Source organism: Excalfactoria chinensis, chromosome 19 (genome assembly GCF_039878825.1).
Source record: "Excalfactoria chinensis isolate bCotChi1 chromosome 19, bCotChi1.hap2, whole genome shotgun sequence".
Classification (NCBI taxonomy): Eukaryota; Metazoa; Chordata; class Aves; order Galliformes; family Phasianidae; genus Excalfactoria; species Excalfactoria chinensis.
Window position 1 is genome coordinate 6838369 of NC_092843.1, and position 23699 is coordinate 6862067.

Genomic DNA, 23699 nt, shown 5'->3' on the forward strand with positions numbered 1-23699 from the left:
CACGGTGCAGAATTCTTACTGTTGTAAGATTTACTTCTACTGTTTAGTCTTAGTGTAGAGGATTACCCTTGAAAAGCAAATATTTTCCACTAGGCGCAGGTGTAGATCCTTAGCATTGTCTGAACGATGTATCTAACAGAGACATGAACTATCTCAAGACATACAGAAATATGGTGAATGATGCAACAGTACTGTCCAGAGCGCAAACAATACTGTTAATTTACTCACTCGAAGTCGATTTAACACATATTTTGATAACAAGCAGTGAATGACTGTAACCCTGAGATTGGTTGGTGCACGTAATTCACCCAGAATATAATCACTGCTTGAAAGCATCTTGCAATTGCTTTTCAAGATGCAATGGTTGCTTCAGACACTTATGAATAATAATTCTTCAGGATTATTATCAGAAAAGGCTGATCATAAACATATGACTACTTGAGAACAAAATTTTATAGCTTTTTGTCTACTTTATATCAAGAACCTTCATTTTTTTCACTCTTTTTATACAGCCAAAGTCACATACAAACGTGTGCTGACACGCTGGAAAAAAAAAAACAAACAACCTTTAAAAGCAATTTGCAGTGCTATTCTGTGAGCGAAAACAGAGCAGAGCGATAAGATGTAATCATTTACCTCTATATTTTCAGGTGACATTACAATCTACATACGAACTTATTCACAAGAAACATCCTTACCCCGAAGACCCAATGCTTTTGCACACACCAAGGAGAGGCCGCTTCTCCGAAAAATTGTCACATTTCTGAGCACCTAATGAAAGAGAAAGCAAAAAAGGAAAAGCAAGTCACTATACATCATTTGTGCCACCTTTCAAAGTACCTGTGCAAAGGGGATGGGAGGCAATATACTGGAGAATATTTAATATATAATGCAAAACTCAACAGCCTGTGCAAGATTAGTGATAGGAATACAAATAACAGGCAGAGTAATGAACAGTGGGAGAGCTGTTCTTGGAGAAGACAGTAATGAGAAACAAAACAAGTAGCACAATGTGGCCAGGATTTCAGAGTTATTCTCTTCCAGTTGGGGTAAAGAATTCTGTAACTGTACAATATGACAAGTAACATCTGCTAACTATTCATTGTTTAGCAGAAGTTGTCTGAAAGGAGACTGTCACCAGCTCTGCATGGGTTTCCCACACTGGTTTCCCGTCTGCCGAGGTGTAAGTGGAATATAGGAGAGTTAACCATAAGTATGCAGTGGAAGAGCAGACACCATCACGTTTCTGTGTTACAAGGCAGGCTGCTGGTGTCTGCCCAAAGCATGGCCATGCTGACACCCCACACCACACGTCTCAGAAAGTACAGGATTGAATTCAGAACAGTCATGGCACCAAGTGACTTCAGCTTCTGAGCAGGCAACCTGCAGCTGCTGGTGACAGCCAGGCTGTGCCTGCTGCTCTCTCCAGCTGACAGCACAACCAAGGTGAGGAGCAGAGCCTCACAGGTACAGCTGGTACAGCTCTGCCTGCACGTTTGGCACCAGAGGTGGGCAGCTGCTGCCCAGCTGCACTTACACCATGGAAGTTTTAAAAACTTCATCTTACTGATAAGGAAACATAAATAAAACAGTGAAAAACAGATCTTTGGAACAACAGTTCACTGAATTCCAGGGTATATTTCCATCCAACTTGAAAAATAGAAATAGAGCAACACCACCACCAGTGAATTTCCTCCAATTTCTTTCAGCCTTTTAAATATTTTATCTGTATCTCTAGCCGTAGGTGTGGACTGTTTTCTTTTGTCTTCATTATACATCAACCCTTTTGATCTACAAAGACTATTAGTGATCCAAACTAACTCCCAGATACTGGTGTAGCTGCACCAAATCAATTATTCAGAAAGGCACAACAATTAACAATATACATTTTCACATAACAATCTCTGTTAATTATTAATAACTCAGGTACATGCAATTAATTTGTAACTGTCCAGAACTCTCATCTACACAAGGAGAAGGCTTCCCTCCTACACATCGGGGTATTTACAAAGTTAAATGTGTCACATCAATAATTTCAGCACCAACAATAGCTATACAAGCAACCTGAAACAGCCAAACGTATTTTCCTTTTATTCCTATTATTTCAAGGTCTTTCATGAGTCATACCTGTACTGCATGTACTGACCTGTGAATTGATAAATGAAACATACGGTCTTCTTAAGAATCTGGCAACCAATTTGTTTACTGTGATACCGTGACCGGCCCAACTCCGCTTGTTTCTGCTCACCTCGTTGCTCTCCAGCATTCATGGAGAAATGCTGACTGCTGGGAGCACTGACATTGATTTAAGCAGACCCAGGAGTTCACCCAAAGCTTTTAACTACACTTTCTTTATTCTTTCCTTTTTCTAACACTGGGATATATTAGACAGGCAAACCTGTATTTATTAGTGGTCTGGATCTAAGTTAGATAACAAGGAAGAGGGATGAAGGGAAAGAAAGGTGGTGGAGATCACAGAGAAACAAAGAGCAGCACAAAACCAGCAGTACCTTTTTTAATACCCTCAGAGCAGCTTTGCAAACTTGGCACAACAGGTGCTGGAAGGTCCCATTTCAGTCTGCAATGACCAAAGCCCTCATTTTTTAAAAATGCATTTTCTACCTTACCCGTATACTTTGGGAATGTAAATATTAATACTCCAGGAAAGGATCATTATTTTGAGGACTCTGCAGGGCATTAAATCAGGTTAATAGCGGTTCTGTTCGTGAGACTGCAGAAAGCACCATGTGCTGCTCTCCATGGCGCTTAATGGAGTCAGCAAACCCATCCAGTTCAGGGCTGGAATTTAATCTTCCAAGTTGTGGCGGATTAATTTTTATTTGTAACATTGTGTTTGTTTGCATGTGCAATGCACTGCCGCTGTACACACCTGCTCCACACTGTGCTTAACCCACTGCAGCAGGATGATTGAAATGAAAAACAGCTGGCTAAATCCCTCAAATACAAAAAGTATTGAAATCCTGTTGCAAAGTCTTTTTCTTAAACTCCTTTTATTCCAAATCCTTTTAATTCTGTCATATAACACTACAGCATTTATAAAAAAAAAAAGCTGGAAATCCTGACAAATCACACAATTAAAGTAATGAAAACTGGGATTTTGCCTGCTAACCAGGCACCGCCGTATCTGCAGCTCCATTTAGACAAATCATCTCTCTGTGCTTTATTTAAAATAAACTTTCCATTCAGTTGCTGTACTCGAAGCTGAAAACAAACCGTGTCTGCAGATAGATGTCATTTCATCCAGATCAACACTTAGAACTTAACAAAGTCAAAAGTGTATCCACACGTAAGCTCAAAGCAGCTTATGTCCTGCACTTGTGATGGGAGTGCAAGCAGCCAGCCCCTCAATAATGCCAATAACAACCACAGGATGCGTGCGGAGAAGATAAAAAGAAACCCCCTTGATTTTCATAGGAGCTCAAAAGCCAATTAAGAACTCTGAAGAGCACCTTTGTTCCCTTCAGCAAGAAATTTCCTACCTAAAATCAAATTCTGACCTATTCAGCACTAGCATGCATGCATGACGGAGTATATATTTCTGGTATGAGATTCCAGTGATTGAGAGAATTCAACAGCACAGAGCATCTCCTGTTCAATCAGACCCTTTTAGTTCTGTTACTTAAAAACTGCGTTTCCAGTCCTGTCCCACATCAGCAGTACCTGGGAATGCAGGAAGCCACACAGCCTTCACTAACTATGGCTTTTGCTTCCTATTTTGTTCCTTCCATTCAGCAGAAGGAAAGGAAAATCCATTCAGCTGTGATTACTGTCCTTGTCCCAGCCCTTCAGGTGCTCCTTCAGGACCTGTGTTCCAGACTATACCACTGTATCTCCCTCTACTTCCAGCATCATCCGGATACTTCAAGTATCATCACACCTCCCCAATACGTGCAGCAGCAGATCTGCTTCCTTCCTCCCCTGACATTACTGCCCCACAGCCCCCTCCAGCTGAATGTCAGCACCCATTGCCTAATAAACTGTAGTAGTTCCAAACTCAGCATCAACATCAAAGATTGTGGTCAAAGAGGCAGAGCTGCACACATTGATAAAAATTTGTTTTTTCTTCTGCAAAACACAACAGCTTTATTCTTGGACAACTAAGTCCACTCTGCGTGAAAAAAATAAAAGACTGTGAAACATTTGTTAGAGATCAAAGTTTCTAGAGTCACAGATGAATTGAAGACAGATGGGAGGATTTTATTTGATCAAATCTTGTTTGAAAAAATGAAAAGACACAGCCATGTAACGTGGTGAAGGTTTCAGGTCTGCTGGCCTGAAGCATCGATGCGATGTGACCAGAATTGAAATGGGAGTGTGTGGGTCAGTCCACACAGTTCCAGAGAAATCAGTATTTCACAATGCTGTGCTCTGCAATTCTTCCCAAAGGCATCTATAAAAAGGGTTACTTCCTCTGCTTCAGAACTCTGTTCTGTAATTTCTGTAATCCACCTACATTAACATTCATTACACCATAACAATATATGCAACAGTTAGCAAACAGCCAAACTAGAATGTACACCTGCATGACCCAATTACACCAACATAAACCCAGCTACAAATTGCTACTCCTTGTTCAACTCGTAGGAGTAGTTCCTCCACCATACATCCTATGCAATTATTTTGGCCTTCGAGGACTTAAAACCACCAAGCCACCCAAGTGGCTGAACATGTATAAGACTCACATCTGCACTCCCTTAGAAAGCAACCTTACTATTATAGTTCTTTTAAGTCTACCTGCATATAAAGTTGAGTCAGCTTATGAGGTTGAAATTTTATTTTAACCAAATCAAATACGTAAGCAGGACTCGACCAAACCACCAACTCACTGCAAAATGTAGGACTACAGTATCAACTTTTCTAGAAGTGGCATAATCTAGATTAGGGCATCAAATTAGTTCAGTTCACAGGAGGGATTTATTTTTATAATGCTGAGACATAGAAATAGGCTCTTACAGGCAACGACTGAACTTGAACACACAAACCTGCCATCATGTACACTTGAACCATGAGTTACCACACTTACTGCCATTCCAGTACTAGGCTTTGGACTTCCCTCACTAAGAAGCACTATTTTCTTGATCGACTTTCAAGCTACACAAGTCTATCCTAATAAACAGAACAGCACAGGGCATAAAGCAGGTAGTTGGCCAAGATGTTTCAAAGTGAGCTTGGTTAAATAAAGCAAAATGGCAGACCATAGTTAACTCACTAACTCACTTTCGAAAGCAACACTATTACAAAAAGGTTAAAAAATATGTATTTTAAAATGCTGGAAAAGTTTTGAAACTGTTTTATCATGACTTCATATGCACAAATGACAAAAGCCCTTTCTCAACAGCCATCATGTCCCTGCTGCCTCAAAACCAGGCAACCTGTGACCAGTGTGATGGAAGAAAGAGGTTGGAGACTCTCACCTGAACACATTACTGTAGAATCATGGAAAATGCTGAACATAGCAACTGCTACATCCGATTACTTATGCTTTAGTCACCCCAAAGGTGAACCTCAGGGGATCAGAAACAGAAATTCTCTCACAATTCCTGACCCCAAATTTTGTGGGTGACATATAGCAGGTCCTCAGAGAAGAGAAAGTGCCTATGTTTTCCAGTGTTATTTACAGCAAGCTCTCAATTCTTTATGGACATCTTCTCCAGGCTGCAGCCCAGCCACACTGAGGTTACACCAGTGCTGCAATGCAGAGCAGGGTCAGACCTCCTGCTTTGTTAGCTCAGACAAAGCACTGCAGGGCTGCAATCAGGCCACAGCAGTCCCAGGAGCCACTGAGCTACCCACCATGGCACAGAGCCTCACCCAACACTGCTGGACCCGAGCTGGCAGCATGCAAGGCCAGCTCCAGGCACTGCCCATGCTGCAGCCAACAGAAGCACCTGTAACCTGTTACATCAGATCGGCAGTCTCCTTTGCAATAAGCCCGCATGAAATAGCTCTTATGAAACAATGCTTCATTATGCTGTGAAGCACACGAAGCAGCAGAGAATCGAACATCAAAAGACTACAGTATTTTAACAGAATAGTTGACAAACTATTAAGTTCTGCTTCTGTAAAGCCACCACGTTTAAGCCATAAGCTTTCCTTTCACACCTGGGAATGAGTTCCTTATCACAAACTAAGATCTGTTTCTAGGAACGTGCCAAATCCATCCACCCAAAGAGCCCCACTTTCAATAATTCCCTTTTTACAGCTTCACAGTAAAATAGCGCTTCAGCCTACTGATGGTAATCAGCTTCTCCTTTACAAATTCCTTTTATTTTGAATCATTAAAGCTCATGTGTTAGTTATCTGAGGCCTCTTATTACAGCTTTACTTTTATCTGATTCCAAATACTGGTCAGTGATACATTCATGTACTTTCAATCAAAGATTTATTTAAACCAAGCCATGTAAAAAGAGACCAAAACATGTTTTTAAAAGGTTTAATTTAATTTAATAGGAGCTAATTTGAACAGTTTTCTAATGTAACGAATATCACTGTCAAATATATGTCATTTAGAGAGAGAAAAGTATAACTTACTAGACTGAAAATCAAAAAGCACTATTTTGCTATCAGGAAAAAAAAAGAGCTTGTAGGTACTTTGATTACTTCAATCCCATCAACACCTCTTTTTTCCTCCTTTGAGAAGGAAGAGGCACTGACATCCATCACTTAATGGCAAACATCAGCAAATAATCACGGCGACAGAAATTATGCAGTGCTCCTACAAACAACTCAAAAGGCACAAAAAGCTTATGAATTATTTTACTTTAAACAACTTCAGCCCACAATAAACTTTAACTCTCGCCTAGAAACAACATTGTGTTCTTTACAAAGCACAACCTATATGAAAGTGTCTTGTATATTCTCCTGCTCAAGCAAAAAATTAGATAACATAACTAAACACAATGTTTTAATGAGCCATTTAAAAGTATACTTACTGATCTGTGGAGCTGGTAAGATCCGTGCAGCTCGAACTGGACCATGGCGGACAGAGAAGAGTTCCTGAGCTTCACCACTGATCTGCAAAACATAGGGAATTTACAAAGCAAAATATATATCTATGTATATAAAAATACACATGCACACACACACACAAAATACATTTCCCCAGAAAAAAACTGTTCTTTTCCATAGTCAGCTCCCAAAATCAAACTGCCATACAGACAGCTTTTCCATCTGAAACATTCAGCACTCAAACAATGAGAACAAAAATGATGGTGAGGAAGCCACCATAGTGTAGAAAACTAAACTGGATTCCCACTAAGCTACTGAGTACTGAAATCAGCATCTAAATTGGGGTGGCTGCTGTTTTATTCAAACAGGTAAAACCCTTAGAGCATAAGCACTGAACGTAACGGACACATACTGCAAACAGACAGGATTCTCAAGGGAAGAAACCACAGAGGTAGAAGTTTAGTTCAGAAATACTTCGAAATTTCTTTTCTCCCTCCAGTGAGTGATATCTCAGAGGGGCTGGATGATGACATGTCCACCCAACACACTTTCCAATGTGCAATTTTCTTTGAAAAACTGACAAATCCAGCTTTGTGATTTGTTTCTTCAGTAACACCATAACATCTGTGTAAACACCTCTAATCTAGCACAACAAAACCCATACTAGCATATTACACTCACTTAACCAACTTTCTTAGCTGTTTGGACTTGCTTTAGAGAAACAGCAACTTTGGAGATATGGGCAGGCTCAGATCAGAGGAACAAGAGGTACACCAGAGATGGTACGAGATCATATTGTCTCTTCCTCCTCACTGAGCAATTTCCATTTGTAATCAACCAAGTTGAATCAAAATTTAACAGTATATATATGGTAACTAGGCAGACATTGTCTTTCTAACCAACCATCCACTATTTCACTAAACGTGAATATATCCTGGAAGCCTTCAATAACACTCTGGAGGAACAAAGCTGGCCTGCCCCTAGAAACATGGGTCTTGTTTGTGAGCCAGATCCTAGCGCCATGTGCTATTGATGCCTCCATGTTTTAGAAGAAACCACACTTGAAGTTGACTGATGGCTCCAACTACCAAAACCTCAGGGGGTACACAGGTATGGAAGACAAGCATTTGTTCTGCACAGTGTGTGCTTCTACAAAAAGAAACCAAAAAACCAAACCCTACTAAACAGCCAGTGATGAAGGGTGGCAAACACTGGCAGTAGAAATGCAGAGAATTTGATATATACATGTATTCCATATTCACCAGGTGTGAAAATTATGTTTCATAATAGTAGAGGGATCAAACTAATCTAGTTTGTCACTAATGGCAATCTTGAAAAGATTAAATCAGAGGCAGTTAAGAAAAATTTCCAGACTTCCTCCAAGTGGTCAGTCAGAATGCATTTTCGTAACTGCCTGGTAACGGATCCAATGCAGAACGTCAAACTTGAGGAAAATGGCAAACATAATGAAGCTCATTTCCAAACAAGCAACAACTTAAAACAGACAGAAGGAGGCTAAGAATGTAGCAAACATGTTGGCATAGAGTTTTGCCAAGCAAGCAGCTTAGAATATCAGAAATGAACACAATTTGAAACAAGGTTCTTAGGCATTACTGAACTATAAATCCAAGTCAGCTTTTTGAAATGTCATTTCATAGTTGTTCCCATTTCTTTCTGCACTTCAGCTCACACACTCAAAAAGTTAAAATACTGCTACTGTTTGACAAGAATCCCAAAGCACAGTGCCTCAGGCCTTCAGCTCACTGCCAAGCTGAACTCCAAGACTTTATTTACCAGCATTGCTTTAGATAATGGGGGCAGAAGGAAGATCACCCCACTCAAGCACATCTTCCCTAAGAATATTATGAAAACATCATTGATCAGAGATGGCTGACCATTCTGTAATGGCTAAGAAAACACAGTAAACCACAGTATAGCCCAGTAAGCTATACTTGAGGAAATACCTTGCTTTGCCAGTTCAGGTGTTACATGCATCTATCAGCTCCACACCAGTCAGTTAGTGTCAGTGACATGATTAGAATTATTCTTGATGGACAAAGCCATTTTAAAACTGTGACCAATAAGAGAACTAATCCCTTAGTCTGTCTATTCTGATCTTCTTTTATGAGGTTGATGTTGGTATCATCAAGTGCTTGATGAGCAGCAGCAGTACCTGAACAACATACTACCCTGTAGCACTCCAGCTTCTGCAAAACCAGGTTGAATTCTGCCTCTGGGACAGCTGGAGGCTCTGCTCTGAGAACCTTTCTGATCAGATTCTAGATCAGATATAGAAAATAAGGATCAGAAATCAACTCACTAAAAGCTTGTTCATTATTTTTAACAGATCACGAGTTTGAAATGTGGGTGAGGGGAGCACCCTCTGCATCCAGAGAAGACAACTTGGAAAAAGAAAAGTAGAGCACAGCAAAGCAGAAAATGAGAGATGAAAAGGTTTTCTGTTCATCAGAACACAGGAGCATTAGGAAACAAGAAAGGAGGAAATGGAGAAGAAGAAAAATAGAAGGCTTTGGAACTATTATTATTGGCAATTAAAGGTTTTTTCCCCAAAATCATGAAAATGCTGTTTCACATGTGTACGCACATCAATGGCTATGAATGAAAACAAGAGGGAAAAGAACTAGCATAACAAAAGCATGGAAGGAGTGATTCATATAAAATAATCTAACCCAATTCAGTCACCTCCTTTCTAAGCACGCCAGCACATTGGCTCTAACTCCAATCTACTTCAAATACAGTTACAGTCCCAAAAGTAAGATACGCTGAGAAGGCCAAACCTGCTTAACCAAGTTTCTCCTCTTAAATATACTGAACTCCAGAAAGCATGTTTATTTAACCTGTGGATGCCAAGACCTGGCAGAGCTTAAAGATGAGGTTTTCACAGAAAGGCCGGAAAATGTATAAATACAAATGAAGTTTCTTAGTACCTTAACACATAATACCAAAATTTGAGCCAGCTCTTTTCATGGATATAATTCTTACTTTTTAGTAATTAATATTCATTACTTGAAAGATAACTATTTCACTATTTTCTACTGGCAGGAACAACAGAGATTAAAAATGAACAGACCAACCAAAGCCTCAGCTGGTGACAAAGGCTGTAAGTATTTAGCTCCCACCTCTGCGCTGTTGCTGCAATGCAACGTGTCCTTTCCTCTCATGCTGCACAGGGCCTTTCCCCAGGGAAGAGGACACTGTGCATAAATTAAAGTTCAGGCAGGCTGAGTCATCAGTACAGTTCACATACTCAGCAGGTTATACAGGGTGCCAAAAAAGAGGATATTTTAAGGTAAGTCCCCACTGTAGACCGAGCAATGAAAATTCAAGATGCCACCCAACCCCCCCACATCTCCTTTGTACAGAAAGGCAGCAAAAGAGACTACAAGAAATCTGCACATCACACCATAACACGGATCCGTTCATAAAATCCTTTCTTGGGAATCTATCATAAAGTAACAGATTTTGCAAGGATTTCAGTTTTCTTTTTTAATCTTATGTCCTTAACTGTTCTGCAGGAACAGAAAACCAGAGAAGTCACTGGACTTCACTGCATGCCACAAACTGTTTAGTACCCGGTTGTTTCTTTGTTTTGCTGGACACTGAAAAATGCAGTAAAAGGCTTCAAAGTTCACAGTTTTCTTTGACATGCAGTTAATTTGCTTAAAAAACACTGCCTGAAGAAGCTTCTATTTGCAATCCAACACAACTCAGAATTAACTGCAGTTAATGCTAACACCATTCATATAAGACACCTTTTCTTCTATATAGCACATAGAACACAATTACTGCTGTTGAGGCCACATGTATCGCTCTTGGCTGAAAGTAGCATCTTCAACAACCTTCAAGCGGGACACATACTGCACTAAGAATCAAAGCATGACAAATAACTACAGTCAACATATGCTAAACAATGCTGAATGGCCAACAGCTTTGTCACTGCCACACTGGGCAAGATGTGGGCTGGCAAGTCTAAGGTAAAAGGCTCCACATCCCTCATTACCAGACCCTTGAGCCACACAGTCTCATAATCATAGACAAAATATAAATAGACTTCACAAACTGAAAACAGAGCTTTAAATTCTTCAAAAAGCACCTGTGAAGAAAGTAGGCTGCGGCTGCCATTTTGGATTTCATCCAGCCAAGTAGCGAGTCCCTGTGGCAGCTTTCAAAGCTCTTTAAAGTTTTTCTTTCCCATTCCACAAGCCAAGAATATTTCCAAACAGGTTTCAAGAACTGAATATTATGCTATAAAAGCAGCATCAGGTACTTGTTCTGTGAAAGAGTGGATCTGAGATGACGGCTCCAAGCTGGTCCAATAGCACACTTCAGCTTCTGCAGCACCCAGTACCAGACCACAAGCCACAGACCTACATGGGAGGCAGCAAGCAAAGAAATGTGGCCCCCAGTACAGCCTCCATTGCTCACTTCCAATCAGGACAGACTGGAAGAGCAAGATGAACCCACTCCTCCACGTGGACATTTTGAAGTAATGCTTAAAACACATCCTACCAGAAATCCAGAGCACTGTTTAATGGTTGATGACAGAGCTGTATTGTTTGGAGCACACCAGTTTGCACCCATTAAGAAAAAATAAATAAATAAATAAGAACAAAGATAGTTTTGTTCACACTAAGGATATCTAACAGTTTCCAACCATAGAAAATGGTTTTCACATGGTAAAAAAAGCCAAACGTACACCAAATAGAAGCAAAGTTTGAAACCCAATGCTTAAACTACCGTGCAACAGTGGAAAAGTAAACTGATAGTATATTAATAAGATGTCACAAGGCAAAGGGAAGATCAGCACCAATTTGTTTGTTGTTTTGCTGTGGTTTTAAATTCCAAGCATATACCTTTAACACAGCGATATAACATGCTAATAAGAAATGACTAAAACCACTACAAAATACTTCTGGACATGATCGTGCTGGGATAGAGGCCTATTGGTCATCTTGCTGAGTGAGAAACAACCTAAAATAAAGAATTCTTATTTCAGTTCAGGAATTAAAGCAATCACCCTCCTCATTCAAAACATCTGATTATCTATAAATTATGAGAACTTCAACGTGCAGAGTGTTACACAAGTCTTCTCAAGTGACCAAACTGCATCTATCATTTAAAATCATGACGATACAAATTCAATTTAAAAAGCACTGAAAGCTTAGTAATGGTTACAACGTCCTCGACATTCTCGTTTTATTTGTCATACATTTCAGGGAGCTTTAGCACAATCAGACTGCAGGCTGCCTGTGAAATTCTAATTTGGGAGATAGTTCTTGTTTCTTTTTAATGGCTTCATTTCTGCACAAAAAATAGCACAGATGGCATCGGGCACAGGCAGGACATGGGTACAAACTGCATCCGTGAGCCTTCATCTCAGCTTCCACCCAAGGACAGCTCCATGAATCGCTCTTTCGGCAGCTCTCTGCAGCACTCTCAAGTTCTTTGCATGTGCTTTTTCTTCTTCTCCCACAAGTGCAGGTTATGACATGAATGAAAAATCCACCATCAGGTCTGCAGTCACTTAATGAGCGTAAAAAACAGAACATTTCTTAATTTCTCACAGCTTGCTATACATACAGCTGTCATAATTATCAAGAGCTCCCTTTGGCATTTTCTACTTTACTCAACCTGAGCTCCATAGGAGGGTTTTTGTTTTTCAATTGTAATGTGAACCATTAAGTTGATTTTCTACTTCTGAAACTTCCAGCATACAATGAAAAAAAGAATTATCTGCCACAAAGGCAGCCAACATGAGTTTCGCTGAGCAGGAACATCTAGAACAGATATTTGGAAACCACATTAGGCAACAACCAGTTCCAACTGTATTTGAAACATGAAACTGGGAGCGAGGGAAAAACAAGTCCAAATAAAACAAGAAAGTACACGGCACAATTATCAAATAGGAACTTCTACTCATACTTTTGTATATTCCCAGATTTCCCCCCACTCAGTGAGGCATATTTTAAGAGCACTTTTAACCTTCCCACCCCCATTTCAAAACAAAGATCAAAGAAAAGTCCCTTGGACGGACACCTTCCGCTTCTTATGCAATACAGATTGAGACGCTGCACTTCAAAACCCCAGCCGTTACTTCAGCACCCAGCAGTCCAAACATTATTCCAGCCCTTTGAAGCAGCCCTAATGGTATCTTCCATTTGCAAGTAACACTTCTGTAGTCAAAGATCTTACTCCAAGGAGATGTTAATGTGAAAGCACTCAGACTGCAAAGAGCCACACACTCCTGGAGGCAGCCTGCGAGGTGTTCAGAAGTCAATGTAACACCATTACGGCGAGTGTCAGCTTAGGAGCTGTCATAAACACTTCATAATCACTCAGACACAAACCCGACTGCCTGCAACACATTATTTTATTAAGTGCTGAATAGAGGTTCAATTGTACGAATAAATAGCACAATGCTACAGATAATAGCCTCACTGAGCAGATTTTCAGAGAAATGTCAAATTGTTGCTTTTTCAGACTGAAACGTTTTTAAACTATGGAGATTCTATTTTATTCTTAATAACTGGAATAACGTTGTGTAATAACGAGTTGAGTACTCGGCACGATCGAGAAGAAAAATACATTTGTGTAGTACCAAAGGACACAAAGAAGTGCTGTCAAATACACCCTAACTATTCAGTCACTTAACTGCCAGATTTTCTTTCCCTTGGACTAAGTAAGAAAGAAATAGCTGGAGAAACACAAACACGGATAAATACAGGCTGTGTTACCTCCAAGCTTATCAGACAAGATAAGATCTGAGAAGATATTTAAAAACTGATGTCAACGACTATCAACCTGAGAAGCCATCCAAGTCCGTGCTGCTAACGGCAGATCCATTGCAGCACTGGCATTCCACCAGCACACACAAACCACAGCACTGCACAGGACGACGCTTCCCCCCTCAGATGTGCTTTCCCAGTTTCACAGGTTAAACAAATAAGGGCCGACAAAGCAACGTGCTGTCTCTGCAGCTCACATCTGTAAAACGGACGGTACAGTATTTCCATCATTGCAATTTCCTTTCATTTCATCAGACTTCCCCCCCACCCATGAAAAACGCCTCTGTAAAAAAATGAACTACACTAAGTTTCTTGCAATTTCAGTTTCTTTATTCTTCCTAAAAGAAGAAATACTATCAAAACGTAGAAGTTATGAAGTTAAACACCAGGAAAATACAACCTGGCTACACTGACCAGCAGCCCTCCTGCAAAAGGTCACATCAGGCATTCAGTCGCCTCCCTTGTGGCTTATTCAGATACAAGAGAAAAAAAAAGACCTTTCCCACAGGTAAACATGGTTAAGTTACCCCGTGCTGCCTACCTGTCAGAGCCAGGGAGCACACTTATTCCACATAAGTCAGGATAAACGTGAAGTAGTTCAACTCCTCATTTGTTAGTAAGATCCATCAAATTATTTCATGCTTACTGCAGTGAACCATGGGGTAAGAGCTCAAATGCAGGCAGTTAATGCAGAACAGGTTACACTGAACACAATCTGTTCACGTGTCAATGAAATGAGACATGCTGCTTCTTTCACTCTTGCTTTCTTTATACATGTAAGATGCCATCTCACGTTGAATTTCTCAGGAGCACTGATATAGATAACTTTCACAAAGACAAGCTTCCATTTTGACACAGAAAGTCACTTAAGAGGGACAGACTGAACTCTCACCTAACCACAAAGTAATGGCACAACAAAACAAAAACTTGCCTATGTCTGCCAGAGCTCTTCTGATCACACAGTGCCCAGAACAAGTCCATTGCCAACAAAATGCATCCCATACATCTGTCAGCAAACATTGCATGTGGGCAAGAATACTTCAGCAGCACAAACTAAGTTCTTCTGCACAAATTCTTTTGCTTAAACCTTAGGGACTACCCACTGCCTTTAACTAATTGATCAACTTGCAGTGTAAGTCTGAGTACAGCTGAAGTTCTGTTTCCTCCCTTAGCTCAGTATCTTACTGACACCTAATGTTTGCTTTCTGTAACACACTTGGAAGAACAAAGCAAAGTTTCTGAACCATTTTAATAATCCGTTTCATGATCTGTACATTATTACAAACCTGATCAGTGCTCAGAACTTTGTAGAAAACTAATTCTGTACTGTAAAACAATTTTTAGCATTCAAATTAACTTTACTAGAAGGCAAAATCCGAAAATAAAGCCAGGAAAGTCAGATTTAGCCACAATTTCTTGAGACACACAAGCAGATAGAAGTTCCTAAATTATTCTTTACTGCTGTTAAAGGTTTACTAGGCCCTTCTTTCTATTAAATCTTCCTTTAAATGCAAAAGCTCAGCAGTTTTTCAGTCCTCAGCTCCAGCAAACAACATGCAAAACGATAAAAAAAGCCAGCTCTCCCACACCCTCAGAAACTCAACTAGACTTTTTGGTATACAAAATAAGAGCATTTTCTGTTTTACCATCTAAGCTACTGGTATACAAACCTTTTTTACACAGCAAAGCACTACAAAACACAGAAATATATGTATTTCAAAAAGGCCTCACATTTTATGAAGAGAAAGAACTCCACCCTCACTACGTTATTTTGAAGGACAAGGTGTTATGAGCGATACTTTTTTTTAAGTTAAGAATTTTATGACCTACTGTATTAAACTTTATTCTACAGTTCAAGAAATTTGGGGGAAATTCCCCAAATTAAGACCATGTGCTCATAAACCATTCTGAAACACAACCTGCAGGGTGTGTATGACAGCATAAAATCAAACCCATATGCACACACAGACTTTAATAAAATTAAAATTGCAAATCACGTACATGACAAACACTGTGATTGTAAAATACCATTTAATGCTGTCATACTTGCATTCTCAGGACAAACAGATTCTCTTCATATTTTTTCCACCCTTTTTTCCTTTCCCTAAGTTAAAAAGATTTGTCTTTCCAAGATATGAACTGCTGCACAAAGCCAGATGCTGCTCCCAATTAGACTCTAAAAACTTACCAAAAAAAATTATACATAAAAAATGCTCAGATCCACAAGTCCATGAATTTGAGAGTTTGATCTGTGCTCAGTATGCACCTTATCATAAGCACACGAAATGCACTTCATACAGTACTGATGGTAAACACCGGCTCTAACCACTCCAACAGGAAAAATTAAGATGTTAAGGTAGTAGCACTCCGTTACAAACAAAAGCACTTCTGCCACAGAAGAGCAGTTAGCTGGTACTTACAGGTATGCTCCAGACTTGCATTCCATCACTGTATCCAATCATTAGCAGTAATGGTGGTTCATTCCCAGTGCTGTGTATTTCATGAAACTCCATATTCCTTGATGTATCTAAATTGGGTTTGAAGAGCAAAGCCACTGGTTAACAGGTTGGGACCAACCATGGTTATTACCAGCTATACTAGATAGTGCTTCCCCAATGAATGTTCCTGCTCTTGTAATTAAAGGCAAAGCAATGTGGATCACATTTTTTATGCTGAAACACCGAGATGCATTCTTTTAGGCAAGCATAGTAGAGTCATTAAAGTTTCACAGAGAGGTTACAGAGCATTAGAATGGAAAACATTAGAATGGAAAACAACATCCTTCATTAAACAAGAGTTATCACGAAATACACCTAGAACTTCTAGAACTCACTGCTGTGATCAATATAATGCAGCAAACCTTTAAAATGGAGAAAAGACCAATAAAATTAACACTTGCACATTCTACTGCTACAAACATACGAACTGATCAAAGCTCTTCCTAAATAACGTACAACTACTCTTTGCATCAACCTTCTGAAAAGAAGGAAATCCACAGGCAGAAAAGTGCCTCAAAACATAATAACAAGAAAATTGAGCCTTTCTTGACTAAGGCCCTGCAAAACTCTATTTCCACGGATGAATGAAAGATCCCTGCAAATATGTAAGCATCAAAGAAAGAGAGGAAAAACATTCAGGATGTTGAAATAAGATAAGTTCAGGTCCAAACACATTACGTGGCATAAAGGTAAGTGCAGACAAAATACAGGATTCTGAAAAATATTGTAAAGCATTTTCAATTTGCTGTAGAAAAAAGCCTAAAGAGGGAACGGCCAAGAACTTTTAAAAATATACAGAAGAGGACAAGGAGCTCACAAAGAAACAAATTTTGACAGCCTAAAGCTGGACATAATACCATGCATGACTTGATAGGACTTTTCTAAGAACCATGAATTTATGAACTGCCAGCCTCTGTGCCATTTCAACAGCTGGAAAACATAACAATCTTCCCTATTAACCTCAAGGAGAGTCTGAAAACTCCCCATAGTGGCTATAGCTGCTACTACTTCATACCAGACCAGAATAAGCCTTTATCACAGAGCTCTAGACAGAAAAAGAAGATGGCAGATGTATGGGAGATTGGTAATCACAGCCTGAACCTCTGATTAATCAGCTGAGGCAAGTATGGGGTCAGCTGTGGGAGCACAGGTGAGAGTGATGTAGCTGTGCTCCTGGAAGGGGTGGAGCTCGACTCCATCCCCTCTGAGACCTCATTTAAGGGCTGACTCCCACTGAGGCAGCATCTCTTGGAGATTGCTCTCCAGTGAGGACTGCCCCAGCTTCTTCAGCCAAGGCACCACCACTGGTGAGTTTTCCTTTGCTTATTTCTTCTGTACATTTGTTACCATCTGTATATTAACAACCAATACAGCAGACAACAGCAATTCTCTGGAAAAGCTAACTCTTGCGCTCTCCAGAAAAGCCTGAACAGGAATGCAGATCTCTTAGTTCCCCAGTTACAGCAGTCACTTGTACTTTACACTGCAAGCAACTGCAAAGTGGTTAGTCCATTCGGGCAAGTTACTTGACAGCAGCATTCAGCCACTTCCCACTCAGTCAGTGATCTTCCTCATTCGAAAAAGGTAACTGGGATGGGTTGAGGTGAAATATATGTCATCTGGATATGTACTTTACTTGACGCTCTTAGCAAAAGCCTGTGGCCATTACCATTTTTTCTTGATGCCTGAGAGCAGTTGCCAGTCAGCAGCTTTAGCTGACAACTGAGACACACTACAAGCAGTAAGTTACATTTCAAGAATATGTTGTGACCTTGCGTCCATTTACCTGAAGGACATCATAGAATCTCCTGATCTTTCTCCCTAACCGTTCACCCTTCCTAGGTTACTATGAATTACACACATCACTGGACATATATGCAGGTCTTGGACTGGATCTGCAGTTAGATCTGCAGTTAATCTGACTTTAAAACCAGCGGTCAAAAATTCAGTTCTCTGCTTTGTCCTCAATTATCATAAGGAAAAGAGTAGGATCTTTTATTATTTGCCTCTCTTCCTAAGCAAGAGCTAGTTTGCCTTTAGATGCAGCAGCAGGGCCTATTGGTTCCATTTTCAAGGTACTGAACGAAAGCATTTACATACTAAGAGAGAAATGCAACCTACCATTCAAATCTGCGTTCTCAAATCTGACCCAAATGATCTTCTCCTTTTCTTCTGCTGGAGGAGTACCACTGTAGGCCTGGGCAAAAAGCAAAAGACTCAAAACAAGAAAATGTAACACCCATTTTTTTTCCTCCCTGTATAGAGCACAGAAGAGACTGTGAAGTCAATAAATGAATAGGTATACCTATACCTTACAGTCACAGCCAGTATTACTGTGACATTTTGCTTTTAAGAGGAATGAGGCCATGATCAACACGCAGCATGCTGGGTGTAACTCACAAGTTCTAACACCACTCACTGAAGCAGATGCACACAGCAATAAGCCCTCTGCAGCAGATCAGAAATGCTACAGGACCCACAGTCAGGCTAAAGTAGAGTGACTTCTGCCATGTTTAACTTCTAGCAGTGGCACACTGCCTCTAAGAGCAACATCAGGGGTTCTCACGAGAGGCATTCTTATTCTTAAAACTTTTTTCATTCACTTAAATGCTTTGTAAGCAAAAATGAAGAAACAGACTTTTACTACAGTTTATTTTACCGACACGTTGTAATTACATTTGTGACATCTTTAATACAGCCATTTTAAGAGAATAAGCTGTAATTCCAGTAAAACAAATCTGCATTTCAGTTCTACGTTCTATAAATTCCCATAAGATGAGATGCAAAAAGAAACTCTGAAGGAGACTTGCAGTGTTTCCAACCTGTGTGCTTTACAGTTCTCAGGAGAAACTGTGGTAGTAAGAATGTGAGCTACAGTAGAAATACCATCACTTCCAAATGAATTATGGTAAAATGCATTGCATTATATTGGAATAAATATGAAAAGAGACCATATAATCACTTTATACATGCCAGAAAAGCAATAACACAAGCTAAAAATACAGATTTAAAAAGTAAGTGTGGGTATTACTTCTCAAAACAGATCACATTCCATGTTTCCAAGGCAAACTGATTTGTACAATAAAACACAGACTGTACCCTTTAACTACAGAGAGAAAAGCAAAGGCAGGAAGGAGGGGATAGGGAACTTAGCAATCTTTTAAATGAAAGTTTGACTAATTTAATTTTGACCATGAGTCCAAAAATGCATTTCACAAGCCAATACCAGCAAGGGGATTTCTTCTTATTATTATTATTGCCATTAAAAAAATTCATGACTTCAGTTATCCAAGATGGTTCTTATTTGAATGACTAAGAGAGTTTCCTGAGGCTATGGGCAATTAGCTGCAACACTTCACTACTGACTGCAGCTTTCCAACACTGCTTTCCCTCTGCTATTGAGAGGCCCAGGAGCAATGCAGAAATGACCATTTCGTGCTGCTGCGACCTATGAAAACTACAAAACCAGAAGCACTGTAATTCTCCACAGAGGGAACAAAAAGGGACAAAAGAAGACAAAAAGAGAGGAAGAAAGCAGAAGGAAGACTCCTGCTTTGCTACTGAACAGACAGCTTTTAAGACATGCACATACCTGTGGCACAACGTCTTGAAGAAAAGTAACAACACTTTCCATATATGACTGCTCCCTTGAAAACAGAAGGAGAATTTTTCACTACTACTGGAGTCCAGAAGTGGTTAGGGATATATTAAATAAGACGTTGACAGAGAAAACAAACATGACAACACAGAAAATTACTAAGGATGCAATGTAGTTACTCAATAGGCTGTCACACACTGACAACATATACACAGAGTGACCTGTAAGTATGTTAAATGTGAATTGATACCTATTTATGAAACAACTGCTCAGGAAAAAGCGTAAAACGTAACAGTTGTGAAGGAAACCACGTTCTTCATATTAGAACAATCAGAGCAAAAAAGGCTTTTGGAATTCACTTCTCAGCGTTTTTCTGCTTGAACTGGATCTTATGCCATGAAAGAGTGCTTACAGCAAGGGCTGGAGCTTCCCTTGTGGGGCCCATAAACTTCATGACCTCAGGTACACTATGTACAATGACAAGGTAAATGGAAACAGCAGTGGGCGGAACCAAAACCCAACCAGGATGAGCAAGGTTCCAATTTTACAGCTTGAAAAAACTTATTCCTTCTTGGAAGATCATTAGCAGCAATGAATAGGATATACTGCAAGATACACTGGTTCTGCTACATTTAAACTAACATTTTTATTAGCTTATCCTTGCATGAATGGTGAGGCTCTTATATAACTGCTGAGCAAGGCACAACGTTGGCCGAGTTCATCACACAGTGTTGAAACTACACAGAAAGTCCGTGCTTTTTGAAATGTGTAACTCTGACATATTCTGGCAACCAAATCTATGTTCATAAAGTCTGGAGACTCAAAAACAAACAGAAAGCAACTTCCTCCAAAGCTAGCAGCTTTGGCAGCCCCCACAGTTTTTGTTTTGCCAGGCATTTTTCCTGTGCTACTGCAAGGTTTCTAAGAGCAACAAGGAAGAAGTCAGCAATCGAGGGGTCTTGATAGCCAAAGGTATGCACATTTATGGATGTACTTGTACTATGTAAATTCTTCTACACTGGAACTTTCAGTAGGTAAGACTGAAATGCTCTCCCCCAAACAAGGGCAGCAAAGATACTTCAAAAGCTGCAACACCCCAAACCAACTTAACCACTGGACTCCTCTCTGAAAATAACCATGAATCAGAACCACAAGACTTAAAATTTCTGAAAGCTTACTCCAACCAATGGCAAAACCAGGCTTTGTTCAGCAACCCAGGGAGGGCTGAATCAATGGAGACTGTCCCACTGCATTAAGTAAATGCCTCACAAATAAGGTGTGGTTTTCTAGGGCTGATCCTTCTTTTGCTTATGTAGGTCACAAAAATTGTCTTTATGTACCTTCCTTTGTTACCTACCAATAACATCTCACAGGTATAGCATTAAACAGTGACTGAAGTTCTCATCTGAATGCCTACCAGCGATAGTCATAATGTCTTTGTTTTTCAGTTTGTTAAATGAGTACCGGGGTGGCTTCTTTACCCCCCTATATCACACCTAGAAACAAAGCTGATGTTTGGGAAATGTTTTATCCACCATATGTATATTGAACTCTTCATAATGTAGGGAGAAAAAAAAAAAAAAAAAAGGCATGAAAGTTTCTTTAAATTGTTTAAAAACAGCCAAAAAAACACTAAAAACACACAGAACACTTAACATTGGGAGCCTTAAAATCCATTATAAAATCGAGTTCAAAACAGATCTGTTTATACATTGCTCCTCTCTCTAGTTCTCTACCATCTTCTGTTTCTAACAGTTTAGTTTAACATAGGCAGAACTCTGCAGGGAGTTACACGCCACTCTGTATAATTTTCTCCATGAGAATTTATATCTGTATTCATCTTTAAGCTGCACAGCTCTGAAGGCTGGTAAGCATCTCCTTCAGGAAGGCTGTCTGACCTGCAGAGGCTGAGGAGACAGGAAAGCAACACCTGCTTACTTCCTTTTATTGGGAAACACTGAACGCAACAGAAACGTCTTGTCAACATAAGTTCTCAAAGAGAGCTTTAAAAGAGAGTTTGGGCAAGGTGCTTCACATGCAAGACCACAGGACACATTCCCTATCAGGCCTTTTCTTCCAGAACATTCTTACGTGACAGCTTGCGGCCGGACCACCACTCCTCCAGTGCACCGACTCGGGCGGCGCGGGGATTCTGTCGCCATTGCTTCTCTGCAGATACCTGCAAGAAACATTTCCACTTAGTAACAATCCCTTGCACGAGGGCTGCTTACAATCCAGCTCTTGTCATCCTTTTCGGGATTACGAGAACCTCTAAAGGAAGGAAACTCAACTTACTCAACCCCTCAGGCACCACACCTTCATGGCGCTGTTAAAAATATAGATAGATAGAGCTATCATCTATTGCTATCAACATGCCTCCCGCAAAGGATGGGAATGTAATTCAGCCCTTCGAATTCTGAACACCTTTCCTAACTGCAAACAACACCCGTGTGGCACCAGAGGTCCCAGACACAACATTCTCCCTCTCCAGCCCCGAGCCAAGAACTCCAGGACAGAAAAAGCCAAACTGCCAACACAGTATCACAGAGAAGGTGTAAGGGACTCATAACGATCACCGCGTCCAACCCCAGCACGAGTCATCAGCTCCGCTTCACACTTTGCAGCCTTAACCCTCCACACCCGAAGCGGCCCGGCGGTGCGGCTCGGTTCTCTCACACACGACGCGCGCCATTAACGTCACTCCAGGAGCTGCAGGCTGTGCCCGCGGCGCTGCCCCGACCCGGCACGAGCCGCGCGCGGGAGAGCGGGCCACAGCGCTGAGGCGGCCGCACGGCGCTTGAGCAACCCCGGAGCGCTGCGCCCCCACAAGCCCGGCTCCCTCCGCGAGCTCTGAGGCCGCAGCCCCCGGCAGGCAGGCATACAGGCAGGTAGGCATACAGGCATACAGGCAGGCAGGCAGGCAGCCCCCGGCCGCCCCGCTTCCCGCCACGGCCCCGCCGGGCGCAGCTCGCTCTTAGCGCCCCGGCCCCTGCCCGGCCCTCACAGCCCCGCTCTCCCCCTCGCCAACCCCCCGCGGAGCCCGGGCTCACCTTAAGCCCTCGCCCCCCGCTCTCCCCGGCCACCGTAGGCAGGCACCGGTCCCACCGGCCCGCCGCACACCCTCACCTGCCGCCTCGCCCCTCAGCCCGGTTCCTCACTGACAGTGTTTAGGACCCTCACGGGGAGTGACACAGAGCGCACCTCACACCGCGAGCCAATCAGATGACCGCGAAGGCGGGCTGCTCCCCTCTGCCGACCAATCCGCTCTCCTCTCTTCCAAAGTAGGCGGGGCGCAGACGGAGCGGGGTTCGGTTGCGCTCATCCAAGCTCGGTTGAAACGGCGAAGCTCAGCCGGCGCTGCCCCCTCCCCTCAGCTTTGTTTACATCGAGATCTCGCGAGAGCCGCCGCGCAGGTCCCTCGCACGTGGGCGGAGGCGGGGCCGCGGGTGACGCGTCACGTGCCGAGCCGCCCATTGGCGGGAAGGCGCCGTGTTTACCTTCCCGCCGAGTAGCGCTGTGGGGGCGGTGATGGCGGCCTTGGGAGCGGGCGGCCGTTATGGCGGCGCGGTGAGCAGCTGGGCAGCTCCTGACACCTGAGAGCAGCACCAGCGGCTGACTGACTGCGGTTGTTCGGGCGTGAGCCGCCGTGCTGCTGAAAACTGTGCCGATAACCTTAGGTTGTGTTCAGGTTTGCAAGAGCCGGTCCGACAGAGCCCGCTGCTTTCCCACATAGCGGATGGAACGGAATTATACGTTATCGGAGGGGATTTCTGTCCCCATGGCAACACGCAGAGATAGCAGGGCTAATTCCAGCCCGTGCCATAAAGA

The 23699-nt window shown here is 41.6% G+C and overlaps 1 protein-coding gene across 9 annotated transcripts in view; it reads right to left on the bottom strand.

Annotated features, from left to right (window-relative positions):
• BCAS3 (BCAS3 microtubule associated cell migration factor) overlaps positions 1-23266 on the bottom strand; it is a 301481-nt gene extending 278215 nt beyond the window's left edge. For 7 of the 9 annotated variants that reach the window (XM_072353527.1, XM_072353531.1, XM_072353532.1 and 4 more), the window contains exons 1-7: positions 22998-23132; positions 21963-22050; positions 19866-19920; positions 18395-18470; positions 16196-16302; positions 6954-7035; positions 699-771 (exon numbers count right to left, since the gene is read on the bottom strand). In XM_072353527.1, the coding sequence (XP_072209628.1) occupies positions 699-771; positions 6954-7035; positions 16196-16302; positions 18395-18470; positions 19866-19920; positions 21963-22033 (464 nt within the window). In that variant the 5' untranslated portion in view covers positions 22034-22050; positions 22998-23132. Of the gene's footprint in view, positions 1-698; positions 772-6953; positions 7036-16195; positions 16303-18394; positions 18471-19865; positions 19921-21962; positions 22051-22921 lie in introns of all 9 variants that reach the window. The other 2 variants (XM_072353526.1, XM_072353524.1) reach the window with 2 other exon arrangements.
• Positions 23267-23699: the final 433 nt, after the last annotated feature.